An 18,630-nucleotide genomic window follows, 5' to 3' on the forward strand; every position below is an offset into this window, starting at 1 on the left:
TCAGAACCCTTCAGGATGGTTGACGGCATGGTTTCGTTCTGGTCGGTTTGACCATGTTACCCGAGCGTAGGTGCTTCTTGATATCTTTCCCATCATCGGATGAATGCTAGGTCTCGTCTTTCCAGCATTCCCTACTCTTCACCAACACCCACGAGCCAGCACTTCAGTGTGTAGTCAACCATGGTACAGCTAACTCCCGGCGTTAGGTTCACAGCTCAGATCTCTGGAACAGTCTTTACACCCTTGCTTGTCGCTCACTTTATTTTGACACTCGCATCCTCACGTCAGTTCCCGATTGCTACATCACCCTGGCTTCACTTTCTGCTATGCGCTTTGGCTCTACCTGTGTGGGTTTACGCACGGTCCTGGTGGTCCTACTTGCGTGAAGAACGAGAGATCGCAGCTCTCGGCGCTGTCCGCGTGCCAGCGGTGCAGGCATCATGGCCGGGGAATCTTGATATCGTCTTCGCCAGGTTGAAGGACGGCAAGGAAGGGTATCCTGGTTCGTCCCTCTCCATCGGTTTATTTGGCAATATTGCTATTGACACCACAGTCTTGTAGCGGATGCTATGCAATCACTTACTCTCAAGTATGGGAAAATTGTGAATATGCGAGTCCTTGGAAAAGACCGCGTGGGTGTACTGTTCATGTCGTAAGAGGACTGCTCTTATTGTCCTTCGTACCAGATTATCACGTCAGACCCAGAGCACATGAAGTGTGTATTGGCGACCAATGTACAGAATTGGGAGAAAGGTGAATTTCTGTCAATCCCTCTTGGCCACGTCTAGCATTGACCATGTCTTGAGGAAGGCCCTTATTTCCGGAACATGGCGTCTTCCGTGTTGGGTTCTGGCGTGTTCAACGCAGATGGGGAAATGTGGCAGTCAGTGATCCCATATTCTCTTCCTTGACAAGTTGTGGACTCTCGTTTTACATTCATAGGTTTCATCGCTCAACGACACGGCCATTCTTCAGCCGAGAACGAGTTACAGACTTTGAGATCTATGAGCGCCATACAAACGAAGCGATTCAGGTTATAGCAAGCCACCTCGAACGAGCCTTCGACTTTCAGGAGCTAGTCCGAAGGTTCACCTTAGATGCCGCCATGGATTTTCTGCTTGGCGCTCGTGTACACTCACTTCAAGAGCTACAGCTTCAATCTGGGATCGAAACTCGGTCTCCAGAAGATAGCGAGTTAAGAACGTTTGATCTTGCTTTCTTTACTCTTCAACATCATTTAGCTCAGCGAAGCCGTCGAGTTCCCATATGGCCCCTTTTCGAAGTCAAACAAGATATCACTAGGTCAGCCTCTCCCTCTCTTCTCATTTACTTGACTCTTCTAGTTAACCTCCGTTTTAGTAAAGACATGCATATCGTTCGAAATTTCCTGCAGCCTTTGATTGCCAATGCTATAGAACGAAAACAGGCAAGAGTAGTCCAGAGCAAGGCGCCTCAATGGGTCGAGAGCGAGGAGAAAGGGACATTGTTGGATCATCTCGTGTCTGAGACTGATGGTACGATTGGCACATCACTCGCCTTCCTTTTCATGGGTAAATTTAACTGTGCTTTAGATCAAGCTCTTATACTGGACGAAACCATCAACATGCTCTTCGCAGGCAGAGACACGGCAAGCTCTCTCGCATCCACGTCTGTCGATATAGGCTGCCCTGCTGACGACACTTAATGCAGTCATCTGCGTTTCTTACCTATATAGCCTACGCCTTGGCCATTCACCCTTCCGTTGTCACACGTCTGCGGGGTGAGATTCTTCGTGAAGTTGGATCCCGCCCGCTTACCGTAGACGATATCCCGAAACTCAAATACTTAAGGGCTGTCTTAAACGGTGCGTAACGCCATTGCCAATAGGACCCTATCGTACATGTATACAGGCGAACGTGTGATCTAGAAACGCTGCGACTATTCCCTCCTGTCCCGGGAAATGCAAGGTAGACTTCAAAGAAATTCATTCTCCCGTCGTTCGCGAACTGACTAGGTACTCGTAGAGTCCCTATCAAGTCTTGTACCTTACCACCAATCAAACCCGGAGCGAAACCCTTTTACATCCCAGCAGGAACCAAGTGCGTCTGTCCCGCCAATCGCCGAAAGAACAAGATGTTTCGACTAATACTCTGACCTTTATTCAGCGTTCCTTTCTCAATCATGTACATGCACAGAAGTAAGGACCTGTGGGGAGATGATGCCGAAGCGGTAGGTCTGCTTAGTCTTTTTTTTTGTATTGTTCCTTGCACTGAACCTCTGGAAGTTCGATCCCGAAAGATGGATCGACGATCGCTTGAAGAAGTCTTATCTCGCCAACCCCTTCATCTTCTTACCTTTCAATGCTGGTTCGTCTCCCCATTCTTTCAACCCCCCATATTTTTAATCAACGCGCCTTTATCTCGCAACCTGCAGGTCCTCGTATCTGTCTCGGACAGCAGGTAAGCTCTACGGTTTCGTGCTCGATACCATCGCGGGCTAAGTTCCATGAACCACAGTTTGTTTTGCACGAAGCTGCATTCTTTACCGCAACTATCCTCCAGAAATTCGAACGCATCGAACTTGCTGAGGATGCGATGCCGCCTGAGGCTAGGCCCCCGGCGGCATGGAAGAAAGGTCCAGGGAGGAAGGCGATAGAGAAGATCAAGCCCAAGTCCGATTTGACGCTGTCTGTAGAGGTGAGCAACCCATGCTGTTTCGCATGCGACAATCGTTTGATCTTTGTCTTTTCGACGTCCATCAGGGAGGTCTCTGGCTACGGTTCAAGAGGGCTGAACATATCGAGATCTCTTGAATCGAAAGTCTCCGCTTGTACTGATTCGCACGACGCGCATTTCGTCGCGTCAGAGTTGACGAATGGGTCACGTCTGCTTCCTGACTGTTATTCAGGCTGGATCTGTAAGGTCATGCACGTTCTTGTTGGATATTTGACTTCTTCTATGTGATTTGCGTGGGACATCGGTATTCCTTGCGGCTGAGCACCAGACCAATCTCACGAGCACTGTGACTCATACTCACGCTCCTCCGCTTGTTTAACTAACGCCCTCGCCCGTCCGCCCAACAAGGCTCCTTACAACTCGTTTCGTTTCGATGTCGGATAACGTTTCTTCTACCACCATTGACGAAAGCTTCTATAAGCTAGACGACGATGAGATTATGTTTTTCAAGGCTCAGACAGGAATCGACGATGAGACCGAACTGAAGAGTCATATACTGAGAGTGGCGGCTGAGGCGCACGCTGTAAGTTACACTCTGCACTCATGTCCACTTTCTTGAAGTAGCTTCAGTCGCCGAGGCTCACTTTACTTCCGTTGCTGAAAGGTCTTCCAATACGGCTGCATTCGGGTCCTGGCATTCACTAAGTACTCCATTTATACCCTACTTGCTATCACAACATGACTATTTCGTTGCACGATTGGAACTGATTATTCATCATAACTTTTAGGTTGACTGTCTCAAAGACAGACGCCTACGCAGCCCTCATGAAGTTAAAAGAAGACAGTCCGGGTGCACTGTTCCTCGACCTTGGCTGCTGTTTCGGAAACGACGTCAGGAAAGTCGTGTCAGATGGGTGGCCAGTAGAACAGTGTGTGGCGTCTGATCTTCGACCAGGTAAGTCGGCTCGTGTCAGTAGTTCCAAGGTAGAAAGAAGGCTCTACCTGGTCCATATCTCACGATTCATCCATCAGAGGTTTGGACCTTGGGACATAAACTGTTCAACTCGACACCCGAAGATTTTCCTGTCAAGTTCATCCCAGGCGATATATTCGATCCATCTCACCTGACCATACGAGACTATGGAGCCGCCATCGAGTCTATAGTATCCAGACCTCGGCCACAGCGCGAAACAGTACACAGTCTCAATGACCTCCATGGACGAGTATCAGCGATACGTGAGTTTCCGCCATAGTCTGCGAGCGATTCCTCAACCCCACCTCTCTTACGAGGGTGTACTGGCTTGATTCTGGTTTTGTTACCTAGACTGCTCAAATGTATTCCACCTCTTCGACGAACCATCCCAGCTGCACCTCGCACGCGCCCTCTCAGGCCTTCTCTCCCCTTTCCCCGGCTCCCTCATCTTCGGAATGCACGTCACGCGAGGACCAGACAAGGGTAACTTTCAATCTATGAACCGACACGGCTTCGGTACGTTCTGTCATTCGCCCGAGAGCTGGGCGGAGATGTGGAGCGATGTTTTCGGGAGTGCGGAAGTGAAGGTGGATGTGCGGCTGGTGGAGATAGATGAAGAATTGGTGAAAAAAGTTTGGGGCGATGTGGATAAGGGAAGGGTGTGGAGGATGATATGGTCTGTGACGGTCATCTGACCACCTCCTCGTGATATCTTCCACGCCCAAGGATTTCACGCATCCCGTCTGCTGGAGGCCGACCGCCGTCTAATTGGACGACAAGGACACCAGAGTTATCGGAGTCGGGGATTGCGACGAGATTTTGCCTGTTGTGATGGACGAAGTCAGAGAGTATAAAGATGGCATGGGGTAGTGAGGTATGGACGTTGTCAGAAAGAGTGCGACAGTGGATGGGGATAACGCACGCCGGAGACAAACAAAGCGATCAATATTCAATATGACACAGCGAAAAGGTTGAGATAAAACGTACTTCAGCATAAGCTTCTCGATAGCAGGCTTCAATCTCGCTTCGTTTTTAGAATGAAGACCTTTCCCTGTACAGCCAGACATCGTCGCATGCTCAGATAGACTCGAAACCAGCTTGAGTGTTGGTGGTTATGTGGAGTGTCACTGGCCGGCTTGGGGGAAAGTAGATGAAGTCAACACGGACCGACGATGAGATGTATGGTAGAGTCTCCACGTTGACGAGCTTCTTGAATGTATTTTTCTGTGAAGGCTATGGCTTCCTTCACGTAGAGGCCGTGCAGGTCGATCTTGCCAGGCTTACTGTCGTATTAAGATCGAACAGCAGAAGAGCAGCATTGGTCACGCATGTGCTCCAGATACAAGAAAGACGAACGTACCAGGTTATTTTCTATACAGAATCCAAAAATAGGATGTCAGCATTCCATCTTCGTACAACCAACTTCGGTCAAATACAGCACCTAAACAAAACCTCACATACCTCTAAAAATCCAGGCGCTCGCATCACTATGCAACCTTTCCATCTCAGCCTTATGATTCTTCCCTTCATTACTCAACTGCTTCGCCCTCGCCCTATCCCCAGTCGCAAACAACTGATGGCTCTCCTCGAAACATCTCGCCATGGCGTCGCCTTCTTCGTTCGCGAGTGCGCGTAAGGAGGCGTAATATGGGCTCTGTTGGTTAATTTGGTTACGGTCCTATATTGTGGAGCAATAGAGTAACCATTCGATAAACAGAGAGACCGAAAGAGTATGATATATTAGGATGCCGTCAGTACAGTATACGGACAGCGCAAAAGCCAGAATAAAACGAAGGGCTGAACGCACAACAAACTTTCCTCTGGACCGCCCGTGTCCACCAGGACTCACAGGCTCCGGAGATGTTGATATTTCATGCCGTGTAACTCCTGCTGCTGCGCTGGACCGCCCTCTTCCAACCACACTCAGAGGTTCCGGAGACGGCGATAACTCATGCATCACAACTGCTGTTCCCGCGCCAGACCGCCCTCGTCCACCCACACTCACAGGTTCTGGAGATGGTGATGGGTCAAGCCAGAAAGCTCCTATTCCTGTGTCAGAACGCTCTCGTCCACACCCACTCAGAGGTTCTGGGGATAGCGACAGTTCGCGCCAAAAAGCTCCTGCGCCTGCGTCAGACCGCCCTGTCATAGGTTCCGGAGACGACGATAGGTCATGCATCCCAAGTGCTGTTCCTATACCGTACGATTCCACCCCTTCACTCTCATGCCGCTTATGCCTCTCATCATGCGACCTCTGCTTCTCCTCCCATTCGTATACAGGCTGCTCGGTCTGGATATGTGTTTGTTTAGAAGGGTTTTCCTGATCAGCCGCGTATCCAGCTGGGTATCGCGCTGGAGGATACGAGTGTTGTTGAGGTGGCGAAGTTTCCTGTCGAAGAGGCCTTGACGGCGACGGCCTGAGTGGGGGGTATCGCAGCCTCTGCTTCTCCTCCCATCCGTATGCAGGCTGCTCGGTCGGAATATGCGTTTGTTGCGTAGGTGGATACTGATGAGCCGACTGTGGAGGAGGAGTTTGTGCCGGAGTATACGAGTGCTGTGGAGGAGGCCGTTGCTTTCGAAGAGGCCTTGAAGTTGGCGGCGGTGGTGGCGGTGACGGTGGAGAAGATCGCTGCTGTTGAGTTACAGTAGGTTTTTGCTGTTGAAGAGGCCTTGGTGGCGGTGGCGGCGGTCCAGTCGGAGACCGTTGCTTTCGGTTGGTAGGTCTCCGGTACGGCACATGCACAGGTCCCTTTTCCGGTACGGGGGGTGGAATCTCATTTTCCGGTACAAGAGGCGGGCCGCCACAGAGGACGCGAGTTATGCTAGTGAGGAAAGGTAAGATACCCATGTTTTACCTCTTTCGCGTTGTGAGATTGATCTGCGCAGCGAAAGGCGAAAAGAAAAGAAAAAGAAAAAGCGGGGCAGGATAGGGGCGAGAGAAAAGAGATCCGAGTCCGGAGGCAGGTATTTCAGTGGCGTGCGACTCGAGCCTGCCCTGATGGTCGTGTTTCGTTTATATATAAACAGCATTCACGTAACTTCTATCCCCGTTTTCTCCCCATCCTGGTCGAAAATAAAAATAAAAAAGGTGTTAGCGCCTCGTATTTACGGCGGAAGGATTGGAAGTCTGTCACTGACCGTAAACTTTGAGTGTGTTTATACGCTCTGGACAACTAGGAAGCTGAATGGCAAGCAGTCGACGGCGTCGATGGAGATTGGGGTGTCAATGTCTTGTCATGCCCGGAACATGATACAAGAATGTTTCCCGTCGGGGAAAATCATCGCCAGACGTAGCCGACCTCACGAAGGCATCGTGCCCATGGCATTCCGTAAACGCGTCTTCAGGCTCTCCGTTCGGTTCGACAGCATCGACGATAGTCCTGTCCGTATAAGAACGTCAACTCCAGTGTCCCGAAGACTGCACACATCGAGAAGGATGTATTTACCGCTAGTGGAGAGGCCGTCTTTTGGGGTGAGGGTCAGGGCGTTGAGGGTGATTAACTCGGCAGACGCGGGATCGTCTGTTGTGGTGGGAGAGGGGAAGTATGGGGCGGGAGGAAGGAAGTATGCGAGGGAGGTATGGAGGGAAAAGGGTGGGGAGGACAAAAGCGGAGAAAGGTGAAGTTGGAGTGGCGCGAGAGGCGGGTCGTTGTCCATCTGGGTACGCTTAACCTCTTCAAATGCTGGCTGTCTTCCAGCGAACCAAAGCGAGCGCGAATTCGAAATAGCACCTATGAGGACTCGCTGCGATGCTGTCGAGCGCTATGCCGCCCTTAGTTTAATCTGCAGACATCAGCAGAAAGCAATGAACCTTGAGATCTCCTAAAACTCCCAGCAAAACCTGACTCCAAATTACGGCGCAGTTAGATCTTGGCCAGAGGCGAATAAAGCCATCCAAACCTGAGGAATCCGAATCGCAGCGTTGAACCCGTCATCAACATGTTAGAAAGAGAAAACCCCTCAAAAAAGCGTAGATTAGTCCGCGCAATTACAAAGAAGCTACAACAAATAAAATTGGCGCAGATACACGTACGAAAGAGAGCGAAGAGTCTCGCACCCAAGCAACGTTCAATAAAAAGTCCAATATCAACCACATCATCCCCAACCAGCTTCCCCATACCGTCCTCCATGAAGGCGGACGCACGCCTCACATAATCAAACACCCGTCATCTTTCCCACCGCCTCTATCCAACCTCCTCGTGATATCATCCACACCGAGGATTTCGCGCGTCCCGCCTGCTGGAGGTCGACCGCCGTCGAGTTGGACGATCAGGACGCCGGCGTTTTCGGCGTCGATGGCGGCGACTAGGTTGTGCCTTTTGTGTTTAGACGAAATGTGGAAAAATGGGATGGTGAGCGGTGGAATGTTGAATGGAGAGAGGAGGCGAAGAGTGAGTGGGTGGCGGTGGCGCGCGGGGGACAAATAAAACAGGTGAACAGTCAGTATTTGATCTCATAGAACATGATACAGCGAAAGAGTTGAGAGAGACATACTTCTGCATAAGCTCCTCGATAGCAGGCTTCAATTTCGCAGCGTGTTGGGGCGAATGAAGTCCCTTTCCTATCAAGGCCACACACACGTTCAGATAGACTCGAAACGACAGGTAACGAAGTCAGCACTGACCGACGATGAGATGAATGGTAGAATCTCCGCGCTGACGAGCTTCTTGGATAGACTTGTCAGTGTAGGTGATGGCTTCTTTCACGTAGAGACCGTGCAGGTCGATTTCGCCGGGTTGACTGTCCTGTGAAGGTCGAAGAATAAAAAAATAAAAGCTAGTAAGTTATGTGCTTCGGGAATACGGACAATGGGTAGATATGCTCGTGTATACGTACCAAATTGTTCTCTGTACAAAGTCCAAAAAATAAAACGAAAAGATCAGCATTCCATCCTCGTATCGCATAACCAACACAAAATCCCAACAAATCGAACACATACCTCTAAATATCCAAGCACTCGCCTCGTCATTTAACCTCTCCATCTCTGCCTTATGCCTCTTCCCCTCATTGCTGAGCTCCTTCGCCCGCGCCCCGTCTCCACCCTCATATGCCTGATGACTCTCCTCGAAACATCTCGACATGGCGTCGCCTTCTTCATTAGCGCGTGCGCGTATGGAGGTATATTGTGGGTTTTGTTGGTTGATGAGGTTGAGGTCCTGGATTCGTAAAGTTGTAGCGTAGCCATTCGATAGAAGGATATGATACAAGATACAAGAGTGTCGTCAACACACGGACATCACAAGAACGCAAAACAAAAAAAAAACGCACAACAGGTTTCCCTCCATGCCTCCCTTGCCCCTGTCCCTGCCCCTGCCCTTGCCCACCACCACTCCCAGGTCCCGTTGACGACGACCCATGTCCGCCCGCCCCTCCACTCCCCTGCTGCTTATGCGGCTTCTTATGCCCCTCATGTTGTTCGCCCGGTGTCGGCCACTCCCCCTGCTGCTGCTGTTGTTGAGGTCTATGCTGAGGCGGCCTCTGGTCCTGCGTAGGCGCAGGTAGCTGTTCCGGTAACGGGAACGGAGTCGGTTTTTCAGGTTCTTGTGGGGGTGGGCCGCCGCAGAGCGCACGGGTCACGTTGACGAGGAACGAGAGGAAACCCATCTTTCACTTCTCTTCCGTTTTGAAAAGTGAAGAATGGGATGGAGAGATGAGGGGATGGTGGAGGACGAAAAGAAAGGTGGAGCGGAGGCAGCAGATGGACGAGCGGGTATATGAATATGAATTATTGAGGGGCGTGGTTCGTTGCGAGCGGAGTTAGCCTTGGCTGTGACCTCATTCATTCATGTTTTTAGCCTTTAGCGTAGTCTCTGATTTATTATTCCGATTGTCCAATTCCTGGGCCACGTACAATATGAGCAAATATATGTATTTTCTTCTCAGGTGCAAGGGAACAGGGATGGTGAGCTCGGGAGGACTCTTGTGGGCCACAAAACGCTACTTACGCTGATAGCTCAGATGTGGCGAGAGGTTAGCAACGACGACGAGAAAGCAGAGCAGTCGACCATGTGATAGACGTATAAGATCACAACATAGATGGAGAGAGACGGATCACGACACGTCAAATGCCCAAAGAAGCAAAGAATCGTTTTGGCTGGATGTTGCGAGTGCAAGTGTGTGTGTGTGTGAGAAATACAGAAATCACAAAAAGCTGAATAGAACGCCGCTCCAACTACATCCGCCAACCGACTCTGAAGAAGAAAGCGAGGAAAGCAACCGTCTAGTACGCCTTCTTGCCGGCGAGCTGGAGATGTGCGGAGTGCTCGTCGTAGGGAACCTTCGACACTGGGATCTCGCGCCACAGGTCTGGGGTGAGGAAGGCGTATGTTTTGGTGATCTGTCGGTTTCCGCGGAAATGAGTACCAAAAACCCATGACGGAAAATGAAGATAAGAAACGTACAGCAGCGAAGGTAGCCTTCAAGAAGTTACCCATCGTCGCGGTCGAACCCTTCGACTGCGTGTATACATCCTGAACACCGGCGAGCTGGAGCAACCTCTTCGATGCCGGAGCAGCGACGATACCCGTTCCTCTTGGTGCGGGGATAAGCCTACACATAACACTCCCAACCTTCCCGCTGACCTTCGACGGCACCGTGTGTGGCTGTTGGAGTGCAGCACCCCAGTAACCCCTACGAACGGGAATGACAGAAAGCTTGGCGAGGATGATAGCACCGCGGATGGCTGTCGCGACTTCCTTCGCGCACTTGACACCGAGACCAACGTGGCCGTCGAAATCACCGATAGCGACGAAGGCCTTGAAACGGGTGCGCTGACCGGCCTGGGTCTGCTTTTGGACGGGCATGATTTTCATCACCTCGTCCTTGAGGTTGGGCAGGAAGAAGTCGACGATCTGGTACTCTTTGACGGGGAGCGAGAAGAGGTAGATTTCCTCCATCGACTTGATCTTTCCGTCCTTCACGAGACGACCGAGTTTGGTGACGGGAACCCTGCATGATATAACACACAAACGAAGAGAACGTCAGATAACTCTGAAGATAAACGTTACGACTGAAGTTGGACGCACCACTCCTTCTCCTCGTCTTTGCGGCCTCCGCGACGGCCACGACCACGACCACGGCCCCTGTCGCCACCACGTCCCCTACCAAATCCACCGCGTCCGCGTCCAGTGTCGGCCATTTTGTTTTATGCCGGGTCGAGAAGAGAGTTAAACTGTGCAGAGCAGAGCAAAGCGAAGCAGAAATCAGTATCAGAGCCAGTCATCCGTCCATCCGTCCTGCCATCCATCCATTCCTGCGCTCGTCTTTGGTCTAAATCTCCCAGTAGCTCTCCAAGAAGCGTATAGCATCCCAGCCTACGGCATAGCAGCAAGAAAAATGGTACTCACGTCTTGAGGAAGGCGGGTAGGGCGAGCTCGTCGTCTTGCGCGTTGTCGAGTCGATTTGGATTGTCAGCCACTACGATGTGGCCAAGCGCGTGGGAGAGACCGGGCCGGTTCCGCACTCGTGGCCTGGTTCGCGCCACAATCGTTTCGCGCTTTCTGGTTTCTTCCACAAGGAATTGTGTCTCGCGTCGTTCCTCTGTTCATTCGTATATTCTCAGACAGTAACGTAAGGGGAAACTTGAGGAGACGTATTACGCTCTCAACGGCTTCGTGCTGCTATGGTTTGGCATCAATGCACACCCTAACGCGCCAATCGTGCTACGACTCGAAATAGGACATCCATTCGCACTTTCTCCATCTCTCAGGCCAGGCCCATTCAATAAGCAATGACGATTACATTCGATTGTTCTCCTCAACGGCGTTGTTCGTGATACAAGTTACGCCCAGTTCTTCTCATGCTCCGTGTGCTGCGACTTGCACGTTGTGAACGCTCTGCACGTCAGGAGTGGTTTTTTACTCCACTCGAACTCATTATCCCCGTCATATGGTTATGTGAAAGCTTCAAATGTCCAAGGAGCTGCTACGATTTTGTGAGACTGATAGCATTCGTGCATGTATCGATAAGGCGTTTACGTTGATGTGTCTTGTGCAGCAGCGCCACATTGCGCCACCAGGGCGCCACCACGTGTCCGGCCGGAGCACTGGCCCGGGTATATAAGGAGCGGCTGCATTTGTCAGAGCTCCCTTGTCCCCGCTCGCATCTCGCCGTCGCTGCTCACTGCTATCGCCGTCGTCTAGCTCAAGTCTCGCTCTTTGTAAGTACCTCGCTCGTCGCCATCACTGATGATGGTGGCGTACATCAGGCTGCTATCCCCTTCATCTCAGTAAACGTCGATGCTAATACATTGCTTTCCCCGTTTGCGCAGAGCACTCCCCATCAAACCCCTGCAATCTTCCCCCAAGTCGCACCCAGAACGAATAGTTGTGGCACCTCATGTCGAATTCAAATATGTCGAATTTAACGAAAATGAAATCTAGTCCTTGCCCCGCGTACGTCTCTTCTCTCTCCAGCCCTCAGCCCAGCAAAAAAACCGATGTTTCACCATTGCTGACGCTATTGCTCCATCTGTGATTTACACAGCAACGGTCGTCAAACCGTTGGGGATGGGGCTTTCTACACCGACGCTACTCCTGATGTACTCGCCGTGTGCCACATGCAAGGCACCGGCGACATGTACTACTACTCTACTACCTTCTCTGGCGGGCCCGGGGTACGTCACTTTTCACCTCCTATTATTAGGCCTCGTAGTTCTTTGTCTCACCAACCCATGCCCTTCTCACCTTCCTGCTCTATCTCGTCGAACCAACAGTGGCGCTTTTGACGCTCCTAAGGCAAAATGCCCTCCTGACCGAGGGTCGTTGGGCTGTGTGACAGACAGCCCGGCGTCAACATACGCTTCCCTCCACTCCAGCTCGCCAACCAATTCACCCACCCTCTCTTCCTCCTCCGACTCTACCAACTCCTCCGTTTCCAGTCTCTCGGACGTATCCTCTCGCAACTCTTCGCTCTACACCAACTCCCGCGAGCCTTCCCTCGTCTATCCTCTCACTCCGCCTCTCACCGCTGCCGACCGGAACAATCAAGCCAACATCCAGTCATTCTTCAACCACAATAACACCCAGAAGGAGCACGAGCAGTTCCCTCGCTCGTCCGTCCTTCCCCAGCCCATCATCAACAAGAACGCGTCCGTCGCTTATGCGCACAACATCGCCACTCCGCCCCTCACTCCGGATGACAGCCCTTTCGATGAATCGAGTCCCATCAAACAGCGCGACCATGCCGATGCGCTCGAGTTCCTCACGAACCTCTTCCCCACTCAGGGCGTCAGCGCGCTCCAGTTTGCGAAGAGCGTCAGCATCGCGAGCCCTGGGATGAACGCGAGCTTCGATGGTGTCGTTCTTTCTCTACCTGGCAAGCCCAAGACGCTTTATGTCGACGGGAAAAGCGCCGAGATCGTCTCTCTTCGTGAGAGGTACGTCGTCTTCTCATTCCCATTCTCATCTCATTTCCCTCCTCGTTTGTTCCGTTTCATTTCAGCTTTGACCTTTTGATTACCGACCGATCAACCGACCGATCAACTGATGCGACCTTGTTTCATTACGTTTATAGCATCGTGGCCCTCCTCGACCTCGCGGACGAACATCTCGGCTGTGAGGCCCTGGTCATCGCGCTGGAGAAGGGCTCGCCCTCGCTGAGCACGTTGTTGCATTCGCTCATGTATGTCGGCGGCACGGTCGTTACCAAGCCTCCGTTCCAGGTCGACCCGGCGTACGTGCTCGTTGGGCTCGAAATTTAGGTGTACGAGTGGTAGAATGGTTAATGGGATGTCGTTGTTGTGTGCGGTCGTGGTGCGTAGGGTGGTGTGTGTGTTATTCACTCGGTTGGTTCGGTGTTGTATGCTCGATATATGAGAGCATCCGCCAATCAGCTTAGTTGGTGGAAGTCGAGTGTGTGTGTGAGCGCTTCAGTTGTTGAAAATACGTGATATGTTCCAAATTCGAGACTGCATCTTCCTCTTTTTCTTCCTCCGTTTATCCTCCCTCTCTTCTCTCCGCCCTGGGTGTTTTGGTTTTCTGCTTGGTACTTGGGATAAGCGTTCGCGTTGACCCTCTTCCTCTCCCCTTACTCCGCTTCATACTTCCTCGATAGTTCTCTCTCCGTTTCTGAGTTTTCGTTTGTTCTTCAACTTTCTCGTCGACCTTTGCCCTTGTCTGGCGTGGTCTTTGTATATAGTTTCATTTCCATTACTTTCTTACACCCTATCATTTTTACCTTCCTCAAGCCTAGTGTCCTACTGCGCTCCATCCTATGAGTCAGGTTCGGTGGCGAATGTTGGACGAAGGGCTCAATGATGCTGGGCTTTTATCTTTCCTTTGATTTCCTTTTGTACTGTGTTTGTTCCCGAATATAATTTGCCATATGATTTCCTGCGTTGCTTTCTGTTCCTGGTCAAGGCTCGCCGTCGTTTGGTGTTTCCAAGTTGTGCGCGCCCTGTGTGATGTTGAAAGCACGCTGTTGTCCAACACCTCAATCTTAGGTCAGTTATTCTGCTTCTTTATATGAACCTTCTCACTTATTATATGCTCTCTGCCACTGGAGGTCAACTACTCCGTCTCGACTGTGGTGGTGTGTAACAGGACTATTCGCGTTCGTGCCAATTCACGCCGCTGGACGCTACAGCCGTTCTCACCAGAGCAAAAGCTTGTCAGACTACACGACTTCTTCCTATACTACAACTTGAACTCTGATGGCTTTGATCCTCGCCCGGTCAAGAGCTCAGAAGCTATCCCCACGACTCGATCCAAGAGTTTTGGTTGTAGCTCAGCCTCTACTGAAACATCACTTTGGTAATATTCCGTCTACCATAGGGAGAACGGCGCTCCGTATGCGTCGTGGGCAACATTCGTTTATCTCAGGGTATGAACTAGACCAAAGAGCGCATAACGCTCAGAATTTGCGGTATGACCTTTACTGTGACAATCAAGTGTATCAGTATCATGCCCACTCAAGCGCCTTAAGGATGAGAATGGGTGTAGATGTACGACAGCCTCATACAATGCATATGAATATAGGACGTACCGCTGACCAACGTAAAATGCGTTGCCGACACTCGGGCTGTTGAACAGTGAGCACGACAGCGGCATTTGTGTGGATGTGATCCTCAAACTGTACAAACCTGTAGACATCGTATGACACCGCTGAGCTCGGCGGTTGTGCGTTATTCTGACCGCAATGCTCGTCCCGCCAGCTTCAAGTTGGTCAAGTTTCCACGTTGGCCGTACTTCGAACCATCCTCATTGCCTGCAGCTCCTACACTTGTAGCTCCCGCATCCCACGCACCAGCACCTCGCTCCCACCCGGTGAAGTAAAACACTTCTTTTGCGCTATCGATAGCAGCCCTGTCCTTCTCTTGCCAATGTTCGCCGACTTCGCCCGCACTTCCTCGAGCGCCTCCTAGTTTGTGCGCCACCTGTCGGAAGGTTGGGTATGAACGTGACCGCGTTCAGCTTCTCCTTACACGATCCATGGGGCTCTAGCTCCGGTTTGTCCTATGTTAGTATTCCGAGCACAGAGATTACTAACCATCTTCTCATCGGTGAGACGATTCTGGTTGGAAGGAGGATCGGATTTACTCCCTTGCTCTGCAGTATCTTTGCTTCTCAGGTCAAGTGTGCTGCACTTACCTTTCACCAACCCTGTCACAGGAAGATAGATGCACCCCGGAAGTACCCTAGCTTATCAGAGATTTTGCTTGGTCACAGCATCGCATATAAGACTGCTGGCATGGTCGACCACCAAAAAACATTCTCCCTCCTCCGTTCCATCCCTACTCAAAAGGCTAAGCGCGGAAACCTCCCACTTAACCGTCCATCTTCAAAATGCCGATCACGCAGTACAAGGCTGCTGCGGTACGACCATCTCTACCTCATCCTACACCTTTTGACTATGCTAAACCCGATTATAGGTCACCTCTGAGCCCTGCGTGCGTTTAACTTTCGTCATACCCTCTCCCCGGGCCCATGCGTACTGACCATATCGAAGTGGTTCGATCTAGAGGCCGGTGTCCAGAAGACGATCAGCTTCATCAATGAAGCCGGCCAAGCGGGAAGCAAGCTCATCGCCTTCCCTGAGGTCTGTGAGTAGAACTACTGAGCTTTACTGTCCCCATCGCACCCATGAATATTGACTGTCTCGCAGGGATTCCCGGATATCCCTACTGGATGTGGAAGGCAAGAGTTGCAGCGTTCGCGAGAGTTCATTGCCCATTACTGACCAAGTAGCATCATGGCAGGTCACATACCAGCAATCTTTGCCTCTGCTCAAGAGCTACCGGGAGAACTCCCTCCCTGTCGACTCCGAGGAAATGCGCCGCATTCGACGCGCCGCCCGGGACAACCACATGTGAGGACTGTCACTCCTTCTTCTATGCTCTCCCATTCCTGCTCACGAGGCCACCAAACGGCACCAGCTATGTCTCCATGGGCTTCTCCGAAATCGACCACGCCACACTATACCTCTCTCAGGTCCTCATCTCGCCCACTGGCGATGTCCTCAACCACCGACGCAAGATCAAGCCCACACACGTTGAGAAGCTCGTCTACGGCGACGGCGACGGCGACACCTTCCTGTCCGTCGTCGACACCGACCTCGGCCGTCTCGGCCAGCTCAACTGCTGGGAGAACATGAATCCCTTCCTCAAGTCGCTCAACATCGCCATGGGAGAGCAGATCCATATCGCGGCGTGGCCTGTCTACCCGGGAAAGGAGACGCTGAAGTACCCGGACCCGGCGACGAACGTCGCGGAGCCTGCGTCGGACATCGTCACCCCTGCGTACGCACTTGAGACGGCGACGTGGACGCTGGCGCCGTTCCAGCGGCTGTCGGTGGAGGGTCTGAAGAAGAATACGCCAGCGGGCATGGAGCCCGAGACGGACCCGAGTACCTACAACGGGCATGCCCGTATTTATAGGCCCGATGGCTCGCTGGTGGTCAAGCCGGACAAGGACTTTGACGGGCTGCTCTACGTCGATGTCAGTGATTGTATCCTCCCCTCCCTATGCTCTCAACCCACCTTTCCGGATGCCCACGAAATGACTTCTATACGCTCATGTAGATCGATCTTAATGAAAGCCACCTCACGAAGGCACTCGGCGATTTTGCCAGCGGCCACTACATGCGCCCGGACCTGATTCGCCTGCTCGTCGACACGCGCCGCAAGGAGCTCGTCACGGAAGCAGACCCCGACGGAGGCGTCGCGACGTACTCGACTCGGGAGCGGCTTGGTCTGAACAGGCCCCTCGACCCGCCTAAGGACGAGAGGCACGGGATCGTTGGTGTGGCTGGTCAGAAGTCGGCTGAGCAAAGGAAGGCAGGTGATCTTTGAGCGCATTGTCTCTCTCGCATGGAGCATCAAAATAAATTGTAAGAGGGACTGGTTGAGGTGGGGAAATCTGTTTGTACGCTACTTGTCGTATTTCATGGTCTGTCGCGATGTTTCAGAGAGTGGGTTTCATTGCGATTATTCTGTGTGTCGATCTTTTTCAACACTTTGTCCATACTGTACCTCCCAGACCTTAGGCGACATCCGGTGTCTCGAGCGGCCTGTCGCGTCGCCTATCCCCCGTAACCCGCACAATGGTCCATTGTGAGCTCCCACGCCCCAAAATCCGTGATCCCGAGCGCAATACTCGGTCAAACGGGGCGCGGAGGGGCTCTATGGGACACCCCAATAGGTGTGGGTATGTAAGTGAAGACCGCACGCGGATTGATAGGGAACTCACCGAGAACGAGCGATTTAGGCTCGCAGCTGCCGTTTTGGGCCTGTAAACCCAAAATCCGCCATAGCGGGCACGGTACGACCCCCAGCGACGTCGATGAGGGATTGCCGGGATACCCTGAATTGGAGGAGTCGGTCAGTGTTAGAAAAACCATAGGTCAAAAGGAGAAAAAAAACTGGGGGAGGGGGCAAAAAGGCTCATGGATGAGGCCACCGGGCCAAAAAGTCGAATTGTTGACGAAGCATGCAATTGCCGGCCCCAACTGCGATTTAGATAGTCTATATGCACCATAAGTAGCCTGGAAAAGCAAAGAAACCGAGTCAAAAAAAAAAAGCGCACAAGGGTCAGAGGCGCACAATGCCCCCCTTTCAGACCCAAGATCATCGTTCACGACCGCGAACCGGTTGCTGTCGGTAATATTCCTCCTGTACCTGTTAGAGAACGTATGTGTGAGCAAATTAAGCCTATCGCTGAGACGGTTGAGTAAGAACTGAGTAAGACAGACCGAAAATTGGGGGGGAGGGCGCGCGGTACCCCTCCCAGCCGATACTGCGCTCGATTCCGACACGACAAATGAGATAGAGGCCTCTACTGAATCTACCCAGCTGTTAGAGCCCAGCTATGTCAAGAAAACCGCGGGTTGAAAGAAAAAAATCGGGGTAAAAAAAAAAAGCAGGGAGCGAGCTCACCAGACCAAAAGCTCGAATTGCGGCCGATGTATGCAAGTGCCGGTCCCAATCGCGAGGTGGATAGGCTATACAGATGATAATTAGCCTTTTCAAGCAAAGAAATCAAGTGAAAAAAAGGAAATTCGAAAAAGCGCACAATGGTCGGAGGGGTGCCGTGAGCGCACCCTCCGCGATTGCGCGCCTGTTACCTCTTCGCCTGGCGAAAGCGAGGGCTTGATAGGACACTCTAATTGAGGGCAGTCACATTCTGGAAAGATCTCAGAGATCATGAGTAAAATACAAGAGAACGACCGATTTTGGCTCGCGGGAGCCCCAAAATTGGCTTTCCACACACCAAATCGAGCCGGATACTCCCTTTTTTCGCCAAGACATTCCACCTGAGCACAGGGGGATAGAACATTCAATCCCAACCCCTACACTGAGTGTGTCGACCCCGTGGCCAGAGACGACGGGGGAAGACAAGAGCAAGACCTAGCAAGACGCGATTAGAACCTTGCTTAGTCATCCGATTCAAATCGGCGGGAGATTTTGAAGTCGAGCCTGGTACTCGCTGGCCGTCGTTCTCAACGGGGACAGGGCCGATTTGCACCAAACTGGATGCTGTGACGCAAGGGTATGTCTGTGAAATTGAT

At 51.9% G+C, this 18,630-nt stretch overlaps 8 protein-coding genes across 8 annotated transcripts; 4 read left to right on the forward strand and 4 right to left on the reverse strand.

The window, feature by feature from the left end:
• Positions 1–180: 180 nt before the first annotated feature.
• STEHIDRAFT_170913 (cytochrome P450 monooxygenase pc-3) lies at positions 181–3,150 on the forward strand (the record flags this gene model as incomplete). The annotated part of the gene is made up of 15 exons (XM_007307849.1): positions 181–502; positions 562–632; positions 687–753; positions 811–883; positions 943–1,302; positions 1,360–1,514; positions 1,572–1,627; positions 1,690–1,843; positions 1,907–1,946; positions 2,004–2,078; positions 2,145–2,208; positions 2,264–2,345; positions 2,413–2,438; positions 2,496–2,675; positions 2,741–3,150. 15 exons carry the CDS (start codon positions 181–183, stop codon positions 2,789–2,791), a joined length of 1,776 nt encoding a protein of 591 aa, XP_007307911.1. The 3' UTR covers positions 2,792–3,150.
• Positions 3,115–4,322, forward strand: STEHIDRAFT_22787 (uncharacterized protein; the record flags this gene model as incomplete). The annotated part of the gene is made up of 5 exons (XM_007307679.2): positions 3,115–3,237; positions 3,319–3,359; positions 3,443–3,609; positions 3,687–3,890; positions 3,979–4,322. Coding segments are annotated over 5 exons (879 nt in total), but the record flags the coding sequence as incomplete, so codon positions are not given.
• Positions 4,323–4,704: 382 nt separating this feature from the next.
• STEHIDRAFT_113813 (DUF1771-domain-containing protein) lies at positions 4,705–6,475 on the reverse strand (the record flags this gene model as incomplete). Its single annotated transcript, XM_007307850.1, has 5 exons — positions 4,705–4,754; positions 4,795–4,906; positions 4,988–4,998; positions 5,089–5,305; positions 5,477–6,475. The coding sequence occupies 5 exons, from the start codon at positions 6,473–6,475 to the stop codon at positions 4,705–4,707; spliced, it is 1,389 nt and encodes a 462-aa protein (XP_007307912.1).
• Positions 6,476–6,927: 452 nt separating this feature from the next.
• Positions 6,928–7,284, reverse strand: STEHIDRAFT_160323 (uncharacterized protein; the record flags this gene model as incomplete). The annotated part of the gene is made up of 2 exons (XM_007307851.1): positions 6,928–7,007; positions 7,074–7,284. The coding sequence occupies 2 exons, from the start codon at positions 7,282–7,284 to the stop codon at positions 6,928–6,930; spliced, it is 291 nt and encodes a 96-aa protein (XP_007307913.1).
• A 305-nt stretch (positions 7,285–7,589) lies between these two features.
• Positions 7,590–9,293, reverse strand: STEHIDRAFT_102055 (DUF1771-domain-containing protein). Its single transcript, XM_007307852.1, has 6 exons — positions 8,896–9,293; positions 8,567–8,783; positions 8,464–8,474; positions 8,252–8,372; positions 8,122–8,188; positions 7,590–7,943 (listed from the first exon to the last, which is right to left on the reverse strand). The coding sequence occupies exons 1-6, from the start codon at positions 9,229–9,231 to the stop codon at positions 7,775–7,777; spliced, it is 921 nt and encodes a 306-aa protein (XP_007307914.1). The 5' UTR covers positions 9,232–9,293; the 3' UTR covers positions 7,590–7,774.
• Positions 9,294–9,847: 554 nt separating this feature from the next.
• Positions 9,848–11,020, reverse strand: STEHIDRAFT_102062 (ribosomal protein S5; the record flags this gene model as incomplete). Its single annotated transcript, XM_007307853.1, has 4 exons — positions 10,974–11,020; positions 10,653–10,798; positions 10,029–10,575; positions 9,848–9,964 (listed from the first exon to the last, which is right to left on the reverse strand). Exons 2-4 carry the CDS (start codon positions 10,763–10,765, stop codon positions 9,848–9,850), a joined length of 777 nt encoding a protein of 258 aa, XP_007307915.1. The 5' UTR covers positions 10,766–10,798; positions 10,974–11,020.
• Positions 11,021–11,964: 944 nt separating this feature from the next.
• On the forward strand, positions 11,965–13,327 carry STEHIDRAFT_113816 (uncharacterized protein; the record flags this gene model as incomplete). The annotated part of the gene is made up of 4 exons (XM_007307854.1): positions 11,965–12,020; positions 12,112–12,241; positions 12,363–13,003; positions 13,141–13,327. 4 exons carry the CDS (start codon positions 11,965–11,967, stop codon positions 13,325–13,327), a joined length of 1,014 nt encoding a protein of 337 aa, XP_007307916.1.
• A 2,047-nt stretch (positions 13,328–15,374) lies between these two features.
• STEHIDRAFT_170918 (cyanide hydratase) lies at positions 15,375–18,430 on the forward strand. Its single transcript, XM_007307855.1, has 11 exons — positions 15,375–15,440; positions 15,497–15,514; positions 15,574–15,667; positions 15,730–15,761; positions 15,824–15,933; positions 16,001–16,562; positions 16,646–17,245; positions 17,313–17,587; positions 17,649–17,738; positions 17,813–17,906; positions 17,999–18,430. Exons 1-7 carry the CDS (start codon positions 15,411–15,413, stop codon positions 16,913–16,915), a joined length of 1,116 nt encoding a protein of 371 aa, XP_007307917.1. The 5' UTR covers positions 15,375–15,410; the 3' UTR covers positions 16,916–17,245; positions 17,313–17,587; positions 17,649–17,738; positions 17,813–17,906; positions 17,999–18,430.
• The last annotated feature ends 200 nt before the right edge of the window (positions 18,431–18,630 follow it).

This window comes from Stereum hirsutum (genome assembly GCF_000264905.1).
Source record: "Stereum hirsutum FP-91666 SS1 unplaced genomic scaffold STEHIscaffold_14, whole genome shotgun sequence".
Taxonomy (NCBI): domain Eukaryota; kingdom Fungi; phylum Basidiomycota; class Agaricomycetes; order Russulales; family Stereaceae; genus Stereum; species Stereum hirsutum.

Coding starts and splice junctions, on each gene's coding strand:
- STEHIDRAFT_102055 (XM_007307852.1), bottom strand. CDS start 9,231: ATGGGTTTCCTCTCGTTCCTCGTCAACGTGACCCGTGCGCTCTGCGGC. Junction 8,784..8,895: donor GGCATGGAGGGAAACCTGTT/GTGCGTTTTTTT, acceptor TTACGAATCCAG/GACCTCAACCTCATCAACCA. Junction 8,189..8,251: donor TACCATTCATCTCATCGTCG/GTCAGTGCTGAC, acceptor TGGCCTTGATAG/GAAAGGGACTTCATTCGCCC.
- STEHIDRAFT_170918 (XM_007307855.1), top strand. CDS start 15,411: ATGCCGATCACGCAGTACAAGGCTGCTGCG. Junction 15,762..15,823: donor ATCCCTACTGGATGTGGAAG/GCAAGAGTTGCA, acceptor GCATCATGGCAG/GTCACATACCAGCAATCTTT. Junction 16,563..16,645: donor ACGGGCTGCTCTACGTCGAT/GTCAGTGATTGT, acceptor ACGCTCATGTAG/ATCGATCTTAATGAAAGCCA.